We start from the raw sequence: 21,806 nt of genomic DNA, 5'->3' as shown, positions 1-21,806 counted from the left end.
GACTGTAGACTGTCTTTCCTCCTCTGACAGGACTGTAGACTCTTTCCTCCTCTGACAGGACTGTAGACTGTTTTTCCTCCTCTGATAGGATTGTAGACAGTGGCAGCTTTGCTAGAATTATTATTTTTTAATATTTGACCAGGGAAGTTGACTGAGAACTCATTCTCATTTACAGCAACGACCTGGGGAATAGTTACAGGGGAGAGGAAGGAGGATGAATGAGCCAATTGGAAGCTGGGGATGATTATGTGACCATGATGGTATGAGGGCCAGATTGGGAATTGATCCAGGACACCAGGGTTAACATCCCTACTCTTATGATAAGTGGCATGGGATCTTTAGTGACCAGAGAGTCCCATCCATTTAACGTCCCATCTGAAAGACAGCACCCTACACAAGGCAATGTCCCCAATCACTGCCCTGGGGCATTGGGATATATATTTTTGTAGACCTGAGGAAAAGGTGCCTCCAGGGACCAACATGGACCAACCCTGCTTATCTTCAGAGGCAAGCCAGCAGTGGGATGCAGCGTGGTATGGTTCTCTGGAGGGTCCAACCACCTCTCCTCTCAGAGCACTGGGACCAGGAGACAATAATGACCTAGCTGACACAACCCAGAGAGAGACTGAGAATGTGGCATGGGGTGTTCAACTAAGAGGAGAGGCGTACGCTGTAAGACTAAAACACTGAAGGTAAAGACAGAAAGAGAAAAGGTACAGACTGAGTAGTGTTTTTAATAGTGTAGTACCACAGTAGAAAGTACTAACATAGTACCAAGAGGCTACTACAGGCTACTTGATAGTAGGAAGAAGACATACCATGAAGACGCTACCAGAGAACCACCTAGTCTACACCTTACGTTAAGTAGCCAGCAACTGAGCTAGGCTAGCTGTACTGAGCAGGTTCAGGGTGGCTGGCTGGGTCAGCTAGCTAACATTTCAATAATACACTCCAACTTAAATTTAACCTGCTGAGGAGAGAAAGTTAGGCTTGCACCTGTGTGACAGTAGGCCGCCAGCCAGTGTGTGTGTGTGTGTGTGTGTGTGTGTGTGTGTGTGTATGTGTGTGTGTGAGCAAGCCAGCCAGCGAGCCAGTCAGTCAGCAAGCGAGCCAGCCAGCGAGTCAGGGAGCCAGCCAGTCAGTCAGCCAGCCAGCGAGTCAGGAAGCCAGCCAGTCAGTCAGCCAGCGAGTCAGGAAGCCAGCCAGTCAGTCAGCCAGCGAGTCAATGAGCCAGTCAGCCAGCCAGCGAGTCAGGGAGCCAGCCAGTGAGTCAGTCAGCCAACCAGTCAGCGAGTCAGGGAGCCAGTCAGTCAGTCAGCCAGCGAGTCACAGAGCCAGTCAGCCAGCGAGTCAGGGAGTCAGGGAGTCAGCGAGTCAGGGAGCCAGCCAGCCAGCGAGTCAGGGAGTCAGCCAGCCAGCCAGCGAGTCAGGGAGCCAGCCAGCCAGCGAGTCAGGGAGCCAGCCAGTGAGTCAGTCAGCCAACCAGTCAGCGAGTCAGGGAGCCAGTCAGTCAGTCAGCCAGCGAGTCACAGAGCCAGTCAGCCAGCGAGTCAGGGAGTCAGGGAGTCAGCGAGTCAGGGAGCCAGCCAGCCAGCGAGTCAGGGAGTCAGCCAGCCAGCCAGCGAGTCAGGGAGCCAGCCAGCCAGCGAGTCAGGGAGCCAGCGAGTCAGGGAGCCAGCCAACCAGCGAGTCAGGGAGCCAGCCAGCCAGCGAGTCAGGGAGCCAGCCAGCCAGCGAGTCAGGGAGTCAGCCAGCCAGCGAGTCAGGGAGTCAGCCAGCCAGCGAGTCAGGGAGCCAGCCAACCAGCGAGTCAGGGAGTCAGCCAGCCAGCGAGTCAGGGAGCCAGCCAGCCAGCGAGTCAGGGAGCCAGCCAGCCAGCGAGTCAGGGAGCCAGCCAACCAGCGAGTCAGCCAGCCAGCGAGTCAGGGAGCCAGCCAGCCAGTCAGCCAGCGAGTCAGCCAGCCAGCGAGTCAGCCAGCCAGCGAGTCAGGGAGCCAGCCAGCCAGCGAGTCAGCCAGCCAGCGAGTCAGGGAGCCAGCCAGTCCCTGTGTGGGTCATTCTATACCATCGTCTGAGGGCCTGTCACACGCAGCGTACCTGTCAGCTCAGCACCACCACAGCAGAGCAGTGAGCCAAAGGGATCCTGTTACTCACTCCTAGCCGGCACCAACCAACCAGGCATGCCACCTCCAGCTTTGAACCCAACCCCCACCACTACTCGCACGCACAGGGACTCAGATACAACACCTAATCCCGCTCTGACCCTAGCGCCCCCACCCCAGACTCAAGCGTGAGACACAAGAGATACCTTTTCACCCCACCAACTCCACAGCCTCTACCCCTGCCCCACAGCCTCTGCCCCTGCCCCACAGCTCCTACCCCAGCCCCACAGCCTCTACCCCAGCCCCCCAGCCTCTACCCCAGCCCCACAGCCTCTACCCCAGCCCCACATCTACCCCTGCCCCACAGCCTCTACCCCAGCCCCACAGCCTCTGCCCCACAGCCTCTACCCCAGCCCCACATCCTCTAACCCAGCCCCACAGCCTCTACCCCAGTCCCACAGCCTCTACCCCAGCCCCACAGTCTCTACCCCAGCCACACAGCCTCTGCCCCACAGCCTCTACCCCAGCCCCACATCTACCCCTGCCCCACAGCCTCTACCCCAGCCCCACATCTACCCCTGCCCCACAGCCTCTACCCCAGCCCCACAGCCTCTACCCCAGTCCCACAGCCTCTACCCCAGCCCCAAAGCCTCTACCCTGCCCCACAGCCTCTGCCCCACAGCTTCTACCCCAGCCCCTAACCCAGCCCCACAGTCTCTACCCCAGCCCCACATCTACACCTGCCCCACAGCCTCTACCCCAGCCCCACAGCCTCTATCCCAGCTCCACAGCCCCTAACCCAGCCCCACAGCCTCTACCCCAGCCCCACATCTACCCCTGCCCCACAGCCTCTACCCCAGCCCCACATCTTCCCCTGCCCCACAGCCTCTACCCCAGCCCCACAGCCTCTACCCCAGCCCCTAACCCAGCCCCACAGCCTCTATCCCTGCCCCACAGCCTCTACTCCCAGCCCCACATCTACCCCTGCCCCACAGCCTCTACCCCAGCCCCACATCTTCCCCTGCCCCACAGCCTCTACCCCAGCCCCACAGCCTCTACCCCAGCCCCACAGCCTCTACCCCAGCCCCACAGCCTCTAGCCCCACAGCCTCTACCCCAGCCCCACATCTACCCCCTGCCCCACAGCCTCTACCCCAGCCCCACAGCCCCTAACCCAGCCCCAGTCTCTACCCCAGCCCCACAGCCTCTGCCCCTGCCCCACAGCTCCTACCCTGCCCGACAGCCTCTACCCCAGCCCCACAGCCCCTAACCCAGCCCCAGTCTCTACCCCAGCCCCACAGCCTCTGCCCCTGCCCCACAGCTCCTACCCCTGCCCCACAGCCTCTACCCCAGCCCCGCAGCCTCTATCCCTTCCCCACAGCTCCTACCCCAGCCCCACAGCCCCTAACCCAGCCCCACAGCCTCTACCCCAGCCCCACGGCCCCTAATCCAGCCCCACGGCCTCTACCCCAGCCCCACAGCCTCTACCCCAGCCACACAGCTCCAGCCCTGGCTCGAACCCTGATGCCTAAACCCCAGCTCCAGTCCTGGCTCAAACCCTGAGGCCCAAACCTCGTCCCCAGCCATTGTCTTTAGCTCTAGATCCTGGCCAACAGTCTAAGCCGATCAGGCCATCTCGTCCCTCTGCTCCACTACACATGCAGCTAGTGTAGGCAGCCTAGTTTGCATTTGTGACCAACCCTGCTTTCCAGGACAACAGAAGGCCAGGGATGGGGCTGGGGACAGGGGCGAGGACGAGCCTCTCACCAGATTATAATCCTATCCAGAGCGGACCAGTTACAGTAACTAGAGTGTCTTCCTCCCACCAGATAATCCAGACCAAAGCACTAGTCTGTCTCAACATATAATCTTGAGCAAAGACCATGATCAGATCACAGAGAGAGAGAGAGAGAGAGAGAGAGAGAGAGAGAGAAAGAGACAGACAGACAGACAGAGACAGAGAGACAGAGAGACAGAGAGAGAGAGAGACAGAGACAGAGACAGAGAGAGTTGTGGGGATGTTATTTTCTGCTCTAGTCCTCCTTGTATTGATTGTTTTAATTATTTCATGTAGTGCATGTGTTTATAGCAGCTGTACCCTCCTCCCTATCTTCTGTAAATATGTCTGGGGAGCAACATAAAAAGGGCAGAGTGAGTGAATTAAAAGGTCAACATGGAGCCTCCTGGGGAGGCCATGTTTCTTTTGTGAGAGCCCCGGAGGGTGTACAGTTTTCTTCCCATGCCAGAGAAATCAAGTCCTTGGCTCCAGGGCCCTTCCCTCCCTCCCTCCCCTTCCCTTCCTTCCTTCCTTCCTTCCTTCCTTCCTTCCTTCCTTCCTTCCCTCCCTCCCTCCCTCCCTCCCTCCCTCCCCTCACTAAGCACCATTCACCAGGGCTGGCCGTCTTTTATTGGTACAGCCAGGAAGGAAATGCCAGAGGGAGGAGAAGAAGAGGAGGGAGGGAGAAAGAGCGGGGTAGCTAGTTAGACTTCATTCCCAGTTTACACTGGGGTTCTAAAATGTGTTTAGTTAATGCTGCAGGACTTCAGACACTGAGGAGTCAGGCAGGAGGCTGAGGCTTGAGTCAGGCAGGAGGCTGAGGCTGGAGTAAGGCAGGAGGCTGAGGCTGGAGTAAGGCAGGAGGCTGAGGCTGGAGTAAGGCAGGAGGCCGAGGATAGAGTAAGGCAGGAGGCCGAGGATGGAGTCAGGCAGGAGGCTGAGGCTTGAGTCAGGCAGGAGGCTGAGGCTGGAGTAAGGCAGGAGGCCGAGGATGGAGTCAGGCAGGAGGCAGAGGATGGAATCAGGTTCACAAACACAAACAGACCCCACAGAGCCCCAGGACAGCAACACAATCAGACCCAACCAAATCATGATAAAACAAAAAGATATTTACTTGACACATTGGAAAGAATGAACAAAAAAACAGAGCAACCTAGAATGCTATTTGGCCCTAAACAGAGAGTACACAGTGGCAGAATACCTGACCACTGTGACTGACCCAAAATTAAGGAAAGCTTTGACTATGTACAGACTCAGTGAGCATAGCCTTGCTATTGAGAAAGGCCGCCGTAGGCAGACATGGCTCTCAAGAGAAGACAGGCTATGTGCTCACTGCCCACAAAATGAGGTGGAAACTGAGCTGCACTTCCTAACCTCAGCCTTTACCAACCATCTAACAGACAACCTTTACCAACCATCTAACAGACAACCTTTACAAACCATCTAACAGACAACCTTTACAAACCATCTAACAGACAACCTTTACCAACAATCTAACAGACAACCTTTACAAACCATCTAACAGACAACCTTTACCAACCATCTAACAGACTTTACCAACCATCTAACAGACAACCTTTACAGCATGTTTGTTTTCATGTTCCCTTGGAGGGTACAGTAATGACAGGGCTTCATCCAGCTTTAGATGGTTTGGCCCATTGTCATCCACTGATGACATGATTACCGCCTCACAAGAAACACGCGGAAACGTCTTAGCTCAGATCCTCATCCAAGGAAAAACCACGAAAAGCGCAAACACACACACACATACACACACACCAGTTTATACACCAGGACATGGCTACACACACACACACACACACAAACTAGCCGGTGCTCCCTGAAGCAAACAACGTTTTCTGTTTGGATTACATCAAACAGAACAGATAGGAAACAGAAGGAGAGGAGAAGAGGAGGAATTCATGTGGACCTCTAGGAACACGCCTTCCTTCCTTTATTACTGCTAAGAGCTAGCCAGAGCATCATGACCAAGGGAGGGTGGGGGCCCCTCCAGCTAGCCAGAGCATCATGACCAAGGGAGGGTGGGGGCCCCTCCAGCTAGCCAGAGCATCATGACCAAGGGAGGGTGGGGGCCCCTCCAGCTAGCCAGAGCATCATGACCATGGGAGGGTGGGGGCCCCTCCAGCTAGCCAGAGCATCATGACAGAGGGAGGGTGGGGGCCCCTCCAGCTAGCCAGAGCATCATGACCATGGGAGGGTGGTGGCCCCTCCAGCTAGCCAGAGCATCATGACCAAGGGAGGGTGGGGACCCCTCCAGCTAGCCAGAGCATCATGACAGAGGGAGGGTGGTGGCCCCTCCAGCTAGCCAGAGCATCATGACAGAGGGAGGGTGGTGGCCCCTCCAGCTAGCCAGAGCATCATGACCAAGGGAGGGTGGGGGCCCCTCCAGCTAGCCAGAGCATCATGACCAAGGGAGGGTGGGGGCCCCTCCAGCTAGCCAGAGCATCATGATAGAGGGAGGGTGGGGGCCCCTCCAGCTAGCCAGAGCATCATGACCATGGGAGGGTGGTGGCCCCTCCAGCTAGCCAGAGCATCATGACCAAGGGAGGGTGGGGGCCCCTCCAGCTAGCCAGAGCATCATGACAGAGGGAGGGTGGTGGCCCCTCCAGCTAGCCAGAGCACCATGACAGAGGGAGGGTGGTGGCCCCTCCAGCTAGCCAGAGCATCATGACCAAGGGAGGGTGGGGGCCCCTCCAGCTAGCCAGAGCATCATGACCAAGGGAGGGTGGGGGCCCCTCCAGCTAGCCAGAGCATCATGACAGAGGGAGGGTGGTGGCCCCTCCAGCTAGCCAGAGCATCATGACAGAGGGAGGGTGGTGGCCCCTCCAGCTAGCCAGAGCATCATGACCAAGGGAGGGTGGGGGCCCCTCCAGCTAGCCAGAGCATCATGACAGAGGGAGGGTGGTGGCCCCTCCAGCTAGCCAGAGCATCCAGGGTGGGGCCCCTCCAGCTAGTCAGAGCATCATGACAGAGGGAGGGTGGGGGCCCCTCCAGCTAGCCAGAGCATCATGACAGAGGGAGGGTGGTGGCCCCTCCAGCTAGCCAGAGCATCATGACAGAGGGAGGGTGGGAGACAGAAAGAGAGAGCAACAGAAAGAGTGAGAGAGATAAATTAAAACCATGGCCTTGCGTCTTACCTGAGAGCCCCACAGGGGCCGAGTAGGTAGTTCCTCCAGTCTCTGTGGATGAAGGCCCCGAGTCTGGAGAATCTGAACAGAAAGAAGGAGGGAGTGTGAGAGAAGAGGAGAGAGACAGAGGTAAAATACAGTGTGTTAGAATGAGAGACCAACCACAGTTTGAGCAGAGAGCAGCTGTGAGAGCTGTCAATCACACAGGCTAAATGAAGACCCACTGGACCACTGAAGTCTGGGAGTCTTTCAGTCAGTTCAAACAGCCAGCCAGGAGCACTAACCTCACAGATCCACAGACACTACTGCTAACTCACTACCTACACTATATTTACAGCAGTATGTGGACACCCCTTCAAATAAGTGGATTCGGCTTTTTCAGCCACACCAATTGCTGACAGGTGTGTAAAATCGAGCACACTGCCATGCAATCTCCATAGACAAACATTTCCAGTAGCATGGCCTTACTGGGCCTACCCTTAGTTCCAGGGAACGGAAATCGTAACGCTTTGTGGGAACAGTTTGGGGAAGGCCCTTTCCTGTTTCAGCATGAGAATGCCCCCCCGTGCACAAAGCGAGGTCCATACAGAAATGGTTTGTCGAGATCGGTGTGGAAGGACTTGACTGGCCTGCACAGAGCCCTGACCTCAACCCCATCGAACACCTTTGGGATGAATTGGAAAGCCGACTGTGAGCCAGGCCTAATTGACCCAACATCAGTGCCCGACCTCACTAATGCTCTTGTGGCTGAATGGAAGCAAGTCCCCACAGCAATGTTCCAACATCTAGTGGAAAGCCTTCCCAGAAGAGTGGAGGCTGTTATAGCAGCAATGTTCCAACATCTAGTGGAAAGCCTTCCCAGAAGAGTGGAGGCTGTTATAGCAGCAAAGGGGGGACCAACTCCATATTAATGTCTATGATTTTGGAATGAGATGTTTGACGAGCAGGTGTCCACATACTTTTGGCCATGTAGTGTATCTCACTGCTCGATCTTTCTGGTGAAATAACATAAAATATACCATACCACCAGGAAGAGACAGAAGTATAGCCACACATCACGTCTTAACAGCCCAGAGAGTACGACTAGTCCTGAGAACTGAAGGGGAAGGCCTCCAACACAAACCACGACTAATCCCATAATCCTCAGCAGTCTCTCGTCAGAGAGACAACTAGAGCGGCCATTTTGGTGGATGGAGAGAGAGAGGTAGAGAGAGTTGCTGGCTGACAGCAGGACCTGGCAGGTCTCAACACACCACATAAAACATACAGCAGTGCCCCTGTTCTGCTACTTCTCCCAGTCCCAACCCCGGAAAACCAACCAACCCTTCCAACGCAATCACGTTTTCCTTTGTTTTCTTCTCTCCAAATGTCTCAGAGGGAGGCCCAGAATAAATACATGGCTGGCTTGGAGGGAAAAGAGGCTTTGCCCTAAAAAACATGTCTGACTCCATTGTATCCTAACACTACTTTACATATCAGAGCCTGGTTCCGTCCCAAAACGGCACCCTATTCCCTATAAATAGACTACCTTCGACCGGAGCCCTATGGGACTCCCTATAGGCCCTGGTCAAAACTAGTGCACTACATATGGAATAGTGTGTCATGTGGGAGACATAGAGTGTATCAGAGCTAGTCTCTAATAGGAATATACAGGTTAGCAGGATGCACTCCATCAACCCCAAAACAATGAGTGAGACAGGAAATAGCCCCAGCCTTGAAAACTGTGTACAGTAAATTTTCTTAATGGCATGCTAGCCGACAGAGGAAACTCTCTCTCCCCGGTCTCCCCCTGTCCCTGCTGAGATGAACCCCCTGTCCCTGCTGAGATGAACCCCCTGTCCCTGCTGAGATGAACCCCAATGTCCCTGCTGAGATGAACCCCCTGTCCCTGCTGAGATGAACCCCAATGTCCCTGCTGAGATGAACCCCCTGTCCCTGCTGAGATGAACCCCCTGTCCCTGCTGAGATGAACCCCCTGTCCCTGCTGAGATGAACCCCCTGTCCCTGCTGAGATGAACCCCTGTCCCTGCTGAGATGAACCCCAATGTCCCTGCTGAGATGAACCCCTGTCCCTGCTGAGATGAACCCCAATGCCCCTGCTGAGATGAACCCCAATGCCCCTGCTGAGATGAACCCCCCTGCTGATGGATGTCCCTGCTGAGATGAACCCCTGTCCCTGCTGAGATGAACCCCCTGTCCCTGCTGAGATGAACCCCTGTCCCTGCTGAGATGAACCCTGAGATTAACCCCAATGTCCCTGCTGAGATGAACCCCCTGTCCCTGCTGAGATGAACCCCAATGTCCCTGCTGAGATGAACCCCTGTCCCTGCTGAGATGAACCCCAATGTCCCTGCTGAGATGAACCCCTGTCCCTGCTGAGATGAACCCCTGTCCCTGCTGAGATGAACCCCTGTCCCTGCTGAGATGAACCCCTGTCCCTGCTGAGATGAACCCCCTGTCCCTGCTGAGATGAATCCCCCTGTCCCTGCTGAGATGAACCCCCTGTCCCTGCTGAGATGAATCCCCCTGTCCCTGCTGAGATGAACCCCTGTCCCTGCTGAGATGAACCCCCTGTCCCTGCTGAGATGAACCCCCTGTCCCTGCTGAGATGAACCCCCTGTCCCTGCTGAGATGAACCCCCTGTCCCTGCTGAGATTAACCCCCTGTCCCTGCTGAGATTAACCCCAAGTGATCTAATAGTGATGTCAATAATAGAAGACGTAGCAGCAAGGGATATGTGTAATTGATCTTCTATGTAGTGTTATAACTCCTCTATATAGTATTATAACTCTATGTAGTATTATAACACCTCTATATAGTATTATAACTCCTCTATGTAGTATTATAACACCTCTATGTAGTATTATAACTCTATGTAGTATTATAACTCTATGTAGTAATATAACTCTATGTAGTATTATAACACCTCTATGTAGTATTATAACTCTATGTAGTATTATAACACCTCTATGTAGTATTATAACTCTATGTAGTAATATAACTCTATGTAGTATTATAACACCTCTATGTAGTATTATAACTCTATGTAGTATTATAACTCTATGTAGTATTATAACACCTCTATGTAGTATTATAACTCTATGTAGTATTATAACTCCTCTATGTAGTATTATAACTCCTCTATGTAGTATTATAACTCATCTATGTAGTGTATATAACTCCTCTATGTAGTATTATAACACCTCTATGTAGTATTATAACTCTATGTAGTATTATAACTCCTCTATGTAGTATTATAACTCCTCTATGTAGTATTATAACTCCTCTATGTAGTATTATAACTCCTCTGTGTAGTATATTACTCCACTATGTAGTATTATAAATCCTCTATGTAGTGTATATAACTCCTCTATGTAGTATTATAACTCATCTATGTCGTGTACATAACTCCTCTATGTAGTATTATAACTCCTCTATGTAGCATTATAACTCTATGTAGTATTATAACTCCTCTATGTAGTATTATAACTCCTCTATGTAGTGTATATAACTCTTCTGTGTAGTATTATAATGCCTCTATGTAGTGTATATAACTCCTCTATGTAGTATTATAACCCCTCTATGTAGTGTATATAACTCTTCTGTGTAGTATTATAACTCCTCTATGTAGTATTATAACTCCTCTATGTAGTATTATAACTCCTCTATGTAGTATTATAACTCCTCTATGTAGTGTATATAACTCTTCTGTGTAGTATTATAACTCCTCTATGTAGTATTATAACTCCTCTATGTAGTATATATAACTCTTCTATGTAGTATTATAACTCCTCTATGTAGTATTATAACTCCTCTATGTAGTGTATATAACTCTTCTGTGTAGTATTATAACGCCTCTATGTTTTATTATTACTCCTCTATAAGACGACTACTACTATCACATCAGATCCAGTCATGAAGCTTTTCCAGTCTCAGCCTCTCTAGGATCAGAAGGACTCTGTTAAAACACCAGGGAGCTAGGGGAGGGAAGGCTATGCTGTCTCTGACTGGCCTGCTGGCTGGGCTGTGTCTCAGTGTCTAGCTGACTGACTGACTGGCTGGCTGGCTGGTATTCAGTAATGATACATTCCATGCTATACATGTCAACGGACTCTGTCCTACACCTTCCATCACCAGAGCCTGAGAGCAGAGCACAGCCCCATTAGGCAATGCAAGACTACTAGCATTACTGCCTACAAATTAGAGACAGGATTCTAGCCTGGTTCCAGATCTGTTTGTGCTGTCTTGCCAACTCATGAATGACCCGTAGTTGGAAAGACAGCACCAACATATCTGGGACCAGGCTAGTTCACGCCTAGGCTAGACCAGCCCCGGTACTGTGGTCAACCTAAAGAGATGCAGGGCCACGGTGAAACAGCCTGCCTCTCTTTCATGGCTGTCCAGGAGGCAGGCCTGGTTTCCTGGGCACGGTTCACTGACCACAGGCCTGAGGTGGAGCTCATCCAGAACCAAGATCTGGAAGATTCAGTCAGAGAGAGTGATGGAGAAAGAGAGGGGGGCGGTGTAAAACAGAAACAAACATCAAATATGGAGGAAGAGTTTGAAAGTGTAAGTAAGTAACATAGAGAAAGAGAGAGACAGAGAGAGAGAGAGAGAGGCAGAGAGAGAGAGGAGGGAGAGAGAGAGAGAGGGAGAGAGAGGGCGAGAGAGAGAGGCAGAGAGAGAGAGAGAGAGGGCGAAAGAGGGGGTGGCGGGGGGTAGAGAAAAAAAAGAGAGAGGGGAGGGAGAGAGAGAGGTGGAGGGGGTAGAGAGAGAGACAAAGAGAGAGAGGGGAGGGAGAGAGAGGGAGATGGAGGGGGAAGAGAGAGAGAGAGACAAAAAGAGGGAGAGGGGAGAGAGAGAGAGATGGAGGGGGAGAGAGAGATGAGAGAGAGAGAGAGAGAGAGAGAGAGAGACAAAAAGAGAGAGAGAGAGAGAGGGGGAGAGACAAAAAGAGAGAGAGAGGGGGAGAGAGAGGGGAGAGGGGAGAGAGAGAGAGAGAGAGGTAGGCAGCAGCTTCAAACACTGTATGATTCATTTCCCAGGGAGCTAAAACAAACTAGGTATTACCACGGCAGCTCTGGTAATGACCGTGGAGAGACAGACTGACACGTACATCTGATTCCTGTTCCATAAAGAACCCCCCTCTCTCTCTCTCACAAACACTCTCACGCTCTCTTGTTTAGATTTACGCATTCAGCAACAGACACTGAAACATAAGTCTGACTCCCTTTGGTGTTTTTATAGCTGAATGATTATATAATATAGTCATAAACTTCAGACATTGGAAACATCAATGACCTACTAAACCCTTATTACTGACTCGTATTAATATGAAGTGATTATTGTCCTGTTGGCTAAGTGTCCACACACACTCGGATCTGTAGTGCCCATGACGTGGCAGTCATTCAGTGGCAGTCATTCAGTTGCAGTCATTCAGTTGCAGTCATTCAGTGGCAGTCATTCAGTTGCAGTCATTCAGTGGCAGTCATTCAGTGGCAGTCATTCAGTTGCAGTCATTCAGTGGCAGTCATTCAGTCCGTCTATTGAACTTGACCAGCGAACGACCAGCTCTGGGTCCAGTAAGGATTGATTGTCTGTGTGTCTGTCTGTCCCTCGAATGGATCCTTGTACTGGTTCTGCAAAGACACTTACAAGGGCCATACAAGATCATGCTCTTAACCCCAGGGGAGTCAAAGTTGACATACACACACTATAGAACCCAAGGGCAGGCAGAGAAAAACCTATTTCTACTACACAGCTATGCTATATATAGTCTGGCTCCTCTCCTCTAGTTCTATATAGTCTGACTCCTCTCCTCTATATCTATATAGTCTGACTTGTCTCCTCTAGTTCTATATAGTCTGACTCCTCTCCTCTAGTTCTATATAGTCTGACTCCTCTCCTCTAGTTCTATATAGTCTGACTCCTCTCCTCTAGTTCTATATAGTCTGACTCGTCTCCTCTAGTTCTATATAGTCTGACTCCTCTCCTCTAGTTCTATATAGTCTGACTTGCTAGTTCTATATAGTCTGACTCCTCTCTCTAGTTCTATGTAGTCTGACTCCTCTCCTCTAGTTCTATAGTCTGACTCGTCTCCTCTAGTTCTATATAGTCTGACTTGTCTCCTCTAGTTCTATATAGTCTGACTCCTCTCTCTAGTTCTATGTAGTCTGACTCCTCTCCTCTAGTTCTATATAGTCTGACTCCTCTCCTCTAGTTCTATATAGTCTGACTCGTCTCCTCTAGTTCTATATATAGTCTGACTCGCTCCTCTTGTTCTATATAGTCTGACTCGTCTCCTCTAGTTCTATATAGTCTGACTCGTCTCCTCTAGTTCTATATAGTCTGACTCCTCTCCTCTAGTTCTATATAGTCTGACTTGTCTCCTCTAGTTCTATATAGTCTGACTCCTCTCCTCTAGTTCTATATAGTCTGACTCCTCTCCTCTAGTTCTATATAGTCTGACTCGTCTCCTCTAGTTCTATATAGTCTGACTTGTCTCCTCTAGTTCTATGTAGTCTGACTCCTCTCCTCTAGTTCTATATAGTCTGACTCCTCTCCTCTAGTTCTATATAGTCTGACTCCTCTTCTCTAGTTCTATATAGTCTGACTTGTCTCCTCTAGTTCTATATAGTCTGACTCGTCTCCTCTAGTTCTATATAGTCTGACTCGTCTCCTCTTGTTCTATATAGTCTGACTTGTCTCCTCTAGTTCTATAGTCTGACTTGTCTCCTCTAGTTCTATATAGTCTGACTCCTCTCCTCTAGTTCTATATAGTCTGACTCCTCTCCTCTAGTTCTATATAGTCTGACTCCTCTCCTCTAGTTCTATATAGTCTGACTCCTCTCCTCTAGTTCTATATAGTCTGACTCGTCTCCTCTAGTTCTATATAGTCTGACTCGTCTCCTCTTGTTCTATATAGTCTGACTCCTCTCCTCTAGTTCTATATAGTCTGACTTGTCTCCTCTAGTTCTATATAGTCTGACTCGTCTCCTCTAGTTCTATATAGTCTGACTCCTCTCCTCTAGTTCTATATAGTCTGACTTGTCTCCTCTAGTTCTATATAGTCTGACTCCTCTCCTCTAGTTCTATATAGTCTGACTCCTCTCCTCTAGTTCTATATAGTCTGACTCCTCTCCACAGCCACACTCCACTACATTGTCCTGTTAATATCTGTCCTCTCTCTAGTCTCTATAGTCTTAGACTGAAACCTCCAAGAATCCCAGCTGCACATGCCTTCCTCTCCTTTCTTTCCCACTGTTCAATGAAATATATTTTCTCCTTCTCTGCTCTAGGGGGAACTCTGCCCTGGGCTTTTCCTCCTTCTCTCTGTTTTCCTTTCCTCCCTCTCCGCATCTTTCTTCCCTCTCTCACTCCATATCCCTCCCTCTCTCGGTGTATTTCTTTCCTCCCTCTCTCTCTCCGCATCTTTCTTCCCTCTCTCACTCTATATCCCTCCCTCTCTCGGTGTTTTCCTTTCCTCCCTCTCTCTCTCCGCATCTTTCTTCCCTCTCTCACTCCATATCCCTCCCTCTCTCAGTGTCTTCCTTTCCTCCCTCTCTCTCCGCATCCTTCTTCCCTCTCTCACTCCATATCCCTCCCTCTCTCGGTGTCTTCCTTTCCTCCCTCTCTCTTTCTGTCTTCCTCCATCTCTCTTTCTTCTTTCCACCTCACCATGACCAGAGGAGAGACTAGAGTGTGTGTGTGTGTGTGTGTGTGTGTGGCACTCCAAAAAGACCAGTTGAAGTGTAGTGGACATTAGTGAAGCCTCGCAGGAGGCTGCCTCCCTGACCATTTCATCCTACCCAGCTAGCCTCGCAGGAGGCTGCCTCCCTAACCATGTCATCTTACCCAGCTAGCCTCGCAGGAAGCTGCCTCCCTAACCATGTCATCCTACCCAGCTAGCCTCACAGGAAGCTGCCTCCCTAACCATGTCATCCTACCCAGCTAGCCTCGCAGGAGGCTGCCTCCCTAACCATGTCATCCTACCCAGCTAGCCTCACAGGAAGCTGCCTCCCTAACCATGTCATCATACCCAGCTAGCCTCGCAGGAAGCTGCCTCCATAACCATGTCATCCTACCCAGCTAGCCTCGCAGGAGGCTGCCTCCCTAACCATGTCATCCTACCCAGCTAGCCTCGCAGGAAGCTGCCTCCCTAACCATGTCATCCTACCCAGCTAGCCTCGCAGGAGGCTGCCTCCCTAACCATGTCATCCTACCCAGCTAGCCTCGCAGGAAGCTGCCTCCCTAACCATGTCATCCTACCCAGCTAGCCTCGCAGGAGGCTGCCTCCCTAACCATGTCATCCTACCCAGCTAGCCTCACAGGAGGCTGCCTCCCTAACCATGTCATCCTACCCAGCTAGCCTCGCAGGAGGCTGCCTCCCTAACCATGTCATCCTACCCAGCTAGCCTCGCAGGAAGCTGCCTCCCTAACCATGTCATCCTACCCAGCTAGCCTCGCAGGAGGCTGCCTCCCTAACCATGTCATCCTACCCAGCTAGCCTCGCAGGAGGCTGCCTCCCTAACCATGTCATCCTACCCAGCTAGCCTCGCAGGAGGCTGCCTCCCTAACCATGTCATCCTACCCAGCTAGCCTCGCAGGAGGCTGCCTCCCTAACCATGTCATCCTACCCAGCTAGCCTCGCAGGAGGCTAGTGCCTTAGACCGCTGCTCCACTAAAATTATGATCACCATGTATCATATGTATCTAAAGTTTAACATAGACATGACAGGGGCGGCAGGTAGCCTCGTGGTTAGAGTGTAGAGGCGGCAGGTAGCCTCGTGGTTAGAGTGTAGAGGCGGCAGGTAGTCTAGTGGTTAGAGTCTAGAGGCGGCAGGTAGCCTCGTGGTTAGGGTCTAGAGGCGGCAGGTAGCCTCGTGGTTAGAGTGTAGAGGCGGCAGGTAGCCTCGTGGTTAGAGCATTGGGCCAGTAACAGAAAGGTTGCTAGATTGAATCCCCGAGCTGACAAGGTAAAAATCTGTCGTTCTGCCCCTGAACAAGGCAGTTAACTCACTGTTCCCCGGTAGGCTGCCATTGTAAATAAGAATTTGTTCTTAACTGTCTTGCTTAGTTAAATACAAAAAATAAACATATATCTGCCCATATTAGAGACTTGGATGAGTCTCATGATTGTCTATAGCTGCAAACACAGCAGTTTAATCTTCCAACTTCCCTTTTTGGCAGACAAATACTGTTATATATATATATATATTTGAGATAATAGACTTCCTTCTAAAATGGCTCACAGACCTAATGACAGGCCTGCATGGACACACAAAAGCTCTACGCACACACACACACACACACACACACACACACACACATAGCAGTGTGACACTCCCAAACCCTCAGCCATAATCTACAGTCAGATTCATTCAACAGATAAAACATGGCTCCATAAATCTTTCTGTTTTTCCCTTGTGTTTGTGATCCACATTTCCCATAAGCTCTCTCCCCTCCCTGCAGACGGCACCACCCCTTCACACACACACACACACACACGCACACACACTGGCACTTGCGTACGTGTGTCCTGCGTGTGTGTGTATATGTTACCTCCCTGTGTGTGTCTCCTCTCTCTCCTTTGGTGCCAATACTGTTTATCTGTCCTGCTAGGTCACCCCCTCCGGCCAAAAGTTTGTGCAGACAGACAACCACTGCAGAGCTGGTGCCAGCCTGGAATGGGCCCTGGCCTTGGCTACCCGCCATTCTATTAAAGGGCCCTGGTCGGCCCTGGCCTTGGCTACCCGCCATTCTATTAAAGGGCCCTGGCCGTGGCTACCCACCATTCTATTAAAGGGCCCTGGTCTTGGCTACCCACCATTCTATTAAAGGGCCCTGGCCTTGGCTACCCGCCATTCTATTAAAGGGCCCTGGCCTTGGCTACCCGCCATTCTATTAAAGGGCCCTGGTCAGGCCCTGGCTACCCACCATTCTATTAAAGGGCCCTGGTCTTGGCTACCCGCCATTCTATTAAAGGGCCCTGGTCTTGGCTACCCGCCATTCTATTAAAGGGCCCTGGCCGTGGCTACCCGCCATTCTATTAAAGGGCCCTGGTCGGCCCTGGCCTTGGCTACCCACCATTCTATTAAAGGGCCCTGGTCGGCCCTGGCCTTAGCTACCCACCATTCTATTAAAGGGCCCTGGCCTTGGCTACCCACCATTCTATTAAAGGGCCCTGGTCGGCCCTGGCTACCCACCATTCTATTAAAGGGCCCTGGCCTTGGCTACCCACCATTCTATTAAAGGGCCCTGGCCTTGGCTACCCACCATTCTATTAAAGGGCCCTGGTCGGCCCTGGCCTTGGCTACCCGCCATTCTATTAAAGGGCCCTGGCCTTGGCTACCCACCATTCTATTAAAGGGCCCTGGTCGGCCCTGGCCTTGGCTACCCACCATTCTATTAAAGGGCCCTGGTCAGGCCCTGGCCTTGGCTACCCGCCATTCTATTAAAGGGCCCTGGTCGGCCCTGGCCTTGGCTACCCACCATTCTATTAAAGGGCCCTGGTCGGCCCTGGCTACCCACCATTCTATTAAAGGGCCCTGGTCGTAGGCCCCCTGGCCATTCTGGCCCTTGGCTACCCACCATTCTATTAAAGGGCCCTGGGGCCCTGGCCTTGGCTACCCGCCATTCTATTAAAGGGCCCTGGCCCTGGCCTACCCACCATTCCTGGTCAGGCCCTGGCCTTGGCTACCCACCATTCTATTAAAGGGCCCTGGCCACCCGCCATTCTATTAAAGGGCCCTGGTCGGCCCTGGCCTTGGCTACCCGCCATTCTATTAAAGGGCCCTGGCCTTGGCTACCCACCATTCTATTAAAGGGCCCTGGTCAGGCCCTGGCCTTGGCTACCCACCATTCTATTAAAGGGCCCTGGTCGGCCCTGGCTACCCACCATTCTATTAAAGGGCCCTGGCCTTGGCTACCCACCATTCTATTAAAGGGCCCTGGTCAGGCCCTGGCCTTGGCTACCCACCATTCTATTAAAGGGCCCTGGTCAGGCCCTGGCCTTGGCTACCCACCATTCTATTAAAGGGCCCTGGTCGGCCCTGGCCTTGGCTACCCACCATTCTATTAAAGAGCCCTGGTCGGCCCTGGCCTTGGCTACCCGCCATTCTATTAAAGGGCCCTGGTCAGGCCCTGGCCTTGGCTACCCACCATTCTATTAAAGGGCCCTGGTCGGCCCTGGCTACCCACCATTCTATTAAAGGGCCCTGGTCGGCCCTGGCGCTGCCCAGACAGCCCTCTCTCAGTCTGACTAGCACCATAAATCAAACATAACATTTCCATATCCTCACAGAAGTATTTAGAAATGACCAGGCAAAAGTTTAATGTTGTTGTAATAATGTTGCTATAAACTTTGTTGTAATAACGTTGTTATAAAATGTATAATATACAGTAATATTTTTCACAAATGGTAAATAACTACTAAAAAATATATATATATTAACTTGTATTGATTTTAAGTGTATGACCGTGGAAAATCATATGCTGAAAAAATACAAACCCCAAAAACCTTAACATTCATGAGAAAAATCAAACTAAACTCACCGGGTGGTTTAAGAAAGTCCATTGGATATCGGGAATAAGGAGGAGGGGGAGACTCTGAAATGAAAATAAAGAAATAGACAGAAGAGAGAGAGAGAAAAGACAGAGCAAAAACAGAGCATGAGAAAAAGCTCCCAGGGAAAGATGAAACGTATGATAACAGTTGGCATTCTTTTTGGGAAACTGTTTGTGTTATCAGTGGGGGTTGGAGGCAGGGCAGGCAGCGAGGCAGCCATGCGGCGATTGCCTTGATATCTGACGAAGAGATAAACAAGGGGCGCCTGGCGCCAGCCTCTAGGCGGCTATCTGACTAGGCTCCGACTCAGGCTGTGGGAGATACGGGCCTCTTTGCTCACACGAGAACAGGACACTCCAATCGGAATCGCTGCCTGGCTGCAAGCAAACTAACTTGGTCCAGACTGACTGTCAAATACAACGAGATACATGGAGGTCAAGGATAGGAAATTTAAAATAGTTGAATATTGTGCATCTTCTTTGTTATTACAAGTAGCCTTACATTAAAAGATGGTCACGTTCAATCAAATAAATGTACTTTCATGTGACAAGAACCCCCTGACTACTTCCTACAACTGTTTGAAGCCATCCTTGTTCACAATACTGTACAAGAGGGGTTTAATAAATGCATTCTACAGAAGATAATGGTATAGGAAACCTACAAATTAAGAGCAAGATCCCCTCTGCAGTTTAGAAAATTATTTCAATTTTTGTTTAAAAGCAAACAAATCTATAAATAAAAACAATAACTAGGCCAAACTAGGGGCAGTAGGTAGCCTAGTGGTTAGCGCGTTGGGCCAGTAACATGAAAGGTTGCTAGATCGAATCCCTAAACTGACAAGCTAAAAGTCTGGCAACCTGGCAATTTTCCCGCTGTTCATAGGCCGTCATTGTAAATAATGCTTTGTTCTTAAGTAATTGACTGTCATAGTTAAAAAAAGAAGAAGCTTGGCCACACCAATAAAATACGTCTACCGTTTATAAATAATAAGGCCATAATATAATTGCAACTGTTTTGATTTGTGAGGGGCCATTCAAAGCTAATGTTGATTCATTTCCCATATCCTAGAAAGAAGAATTTATACATCTAACCTTAAGGAAATAGTGATTATGCTAACCGTTGAGCTGCTAAAACGTCATACCAACTAAGTCTGACCTATAGCGTTGCAATTGACACAACCGGTAATTGTGTCTGGGAAAGTTTACATGCCAATCAATTTACCCACACACAATATTAAACAGTGTACCAATTATAGTCTAGGTCTATATTGTTGCAATTGCTGATTTTTTTTCACGTTATAATCTATGGTTTAAAAAATATATATAAATAACTTACCGAGTTCACAAAGCCTGCTCATGTGGTGCGGATTGCAGCAAACGAGTTCTGGGTTCATTTCCCCATAGGATTCACAGCAAGACAGCCTCTTTAATTCCGAGCAATCCATGAGGTCCGGCCACCGAAACACTTTGTAGAGCAGCAAGGGGAGGGAATAAGACTGCTGACCCAGTTTGGTGTCCACTTTGCTGGGTAGGAGCAGGCAGGGGCTCCGCGCACCCCCCTTTGACTCGACCGCTTGCAAGAGCCCCTCTAATGGTTTCTCTTTGATTTGTTTCAGTATCGAGTGGGTCAGGGATTTCAATTCAGCATCCGTTCCGGCGCTAGTTTTTCCGGCAACCTTCGTCGATTTACCCATACAGCAACCCCCGGATCCATGCGTTCGTGTATCCGCATCCCCGTCGCCCTCGACCGGCGCACGGCTCCTCCAGAGTCGCCGGACGAGCCCAGTTCGTTTGGTCCTAAACATGCGGGACGAAAAGAGGATTTCCCGGCTAAAAAACGAGCATGATGTACGCAAATCATGAAGATTCCGGGATCCGTGTACAGGCAACGACAAGCAGCCTGAGATAATAGTATGGAGAAACTAGGAGTTGGAGAAGGCAAGAAAATCTGTAGCATACGCCAGTCTTTAATAAAAAATCAAATAAAAAAAATCAACCCCGCAAAAAAAAATCAAGGCTCCAGTCGTGATAGTAACCTTCTCTGTAAGGAGAAATGCACCATCACCTTAACGGAGTTATAAACCTATAATGGTCCGAACTAAAATGCAGCTATATCGAAATATAAACACTTTTCAATGTAAGAACGTTGAGCATCTAGAATACAAAATAGCAGCATAAAGAATTTGTTACAACGTTGAACTACTGTGAACATGAAATGCTTAATTCGTTCCGTTCATTCAGTAGCCCATGTAGAAAGATAAACATTGTAACAGATGATATTTTACGCATATGGTTACGAGTTGGGTATCTGTGTAATTTGGGGCCGATAAATTGCCTAGTTAAATACTAGAATTAGGCTATATATCCATGAGGAAAAAAACGAAGCTGTCCAGTTTTCTGTAGAAAAAAAATAATCCACACAATCCTTGATCCGAGAGCAAAAAAGCTTTAACACAGGCTGTTGTCTACGTTTTTATCCCTTATCTTCTAAATATCATATCTGTCTGCACATGATGTGATCTTCAATATAGATTTAGACGTTGCGAGAGGACGAAAGGATCCCCTAAACAGATCCAAAACTAGGTAGCGAATCCAAAACTGGAGCCGCTTTAGTGCCAGACAGAAATCTGCCTTAGTAGGGCAGTCGCACAGAGTCCCCGTCTACCGTCCGTTGTACCAGAATAATATTTCGAAATATCCCTTTATAAATTAATCCAGACACTTATTGAATGAGGTTTCCGTAGACTAAGGAATAAAGCGATTTGAGTGGCGACAAAGAAGTGATGCGATCTTCAGAAAACGTCTGCGAATGACGCGAATAGTTGAAGAGCCCTTGCCTTCTCTTGCTCGCTATCTCTTTCTAACTCTCTGAGCTCTGTGTCTCCAGTGCGCATTGGCGCGCCCCGTCACGTGGGTGTCTAGACACCCTGTCGCTTGAAAAAAGTGATTGTGTTGCGCAAACAAGAGATCAAGTAGCTTAGGCTGCTACATACAGAGACATCGTTTTGGTAGGAAAGTTACATTTTCCAAAAGTTACGATGGAAAAACGTTGTAAATAATGCGAAAAGATGGTGTGGGAAATTAAACATGGAGCTAGAAAGGCTTTTTACTGTAGAAATGAAACACTCCCTCTGTCAATTCATTTCAAGGGGCTTTATTGGCATGGGAAACGTGTTAACATTGCCAAAGCAAGTGAGGTCTCTCAGGGTAATAT

General features: G+C 50.1%; 2 protein-coding genes across 2 annotated transcripts; one reads left to right on the top strand and one right to left on the bottom strand.

Moving 5' to 3' along the window:
* Positions 1-1,225: 1,225 nt before the first annotated feature.
* On the top strand, positions 1,226-3,664 carry LOC135563721 (uncharacterized). Its single transcript, XM_065006840.1, has 3 exons — positions 1,226-1,905; positions 2,283-3,165; positions 3,326-3,664. The coding sequence occupies exons 1-3, from the start codon at positions 1,226-1,228 to the stop codon at positions 3,662-3,664; spliced, it is 1,902 nt and encodes a 633-aa protein (XP_064862912.1).
* Positions 3,665-6,872: 3,208 nt separating this feature from the next.
* Positions 6,873-21,446, bottom strand: smad7 (SMAD family member 7). Its single transcript, XM_029652842.2, has 3 exons — positions 19,929-21,446; positions 18,581-18,634; positions 6,873-7,108 (listed from the first exon to the last, which is right to left on the bottom strand). Exons 1-3 carry the CDS (start codon positions 20,395-20,397, stop codon positions 6,906-6,908), a joined length of 726 nt encoding a protein of 241 aa, XP_029508702.1. The 5' UTR covers positions 20,398-21,446; the 3' UTR covers positions 6,873-6,905.
* Positions 21,447-21,806: the final 360 nt, after the last annotated feature.

The sequence above is a fragment of the Oncorhynchus nerka genome, linkage group LG22 (assembly GCF_034236695.1).
Source record: "Oncorhynchus nerka isolate Pitt River linkage group LG22, Oner_Uvic_2.0, whole genome shotgun sequence".
Lineage (NCBI taxonomy): Eukaryota > Metazoa > Chordata > Actinopteri > Salmoniformes > Salmonidae > Oncorhynchus > Oncorhynchus nerka.
Note: the sequence above shows the minus strand (reverse complement) of the source record. Positions and strands in the feature narration are given on the sequence as shown.

Coding starts and splice junctions, on each gene's coding strand:
- smad7 (XM_029652842.2), bottom strand. CDS start 20,397: ATGTTTAGGACCAAACGAACTGGGCTCGTCCGGCGACTCTGGAGGAGC. Junction 18,635..19,928: donor GAGCAGGCTTTGTGAACTCG/GTAAGTTATTTA, acceptor TTTTCATTTCAG/AGTCTCCCCCTCCTCCTTAT. Junction 7,109..18,580: donor GGACTTTCTTAAACCACCCG/GTGAGTTTAGTT, acceptor CTTTCTGTTCAG/ATTCTCCAGACTCGGGGCCT.
- LOC135563721 (XM_065006840.1), top strand. CDS start 1,226: ATGAGCCAGTCAGCCAGCCAGCGAGTCAGGGAGCCAGCCAGTGAGTCA. Junction 1,906..2,282: donor GGGAGCCAGCCAACCAGCGA/GTCAGCCAGCCA, acceptor CCCCCACCCCAG/ACTCAAGCGTGAGACACAAG. Junction 3,166..3,325: donor GCCCCACAGCCTCTACCCCA/GCCCCACAGCCT, acceptor CCTGCCCCACAG/CTCCTACCCTGCCCGACAGC.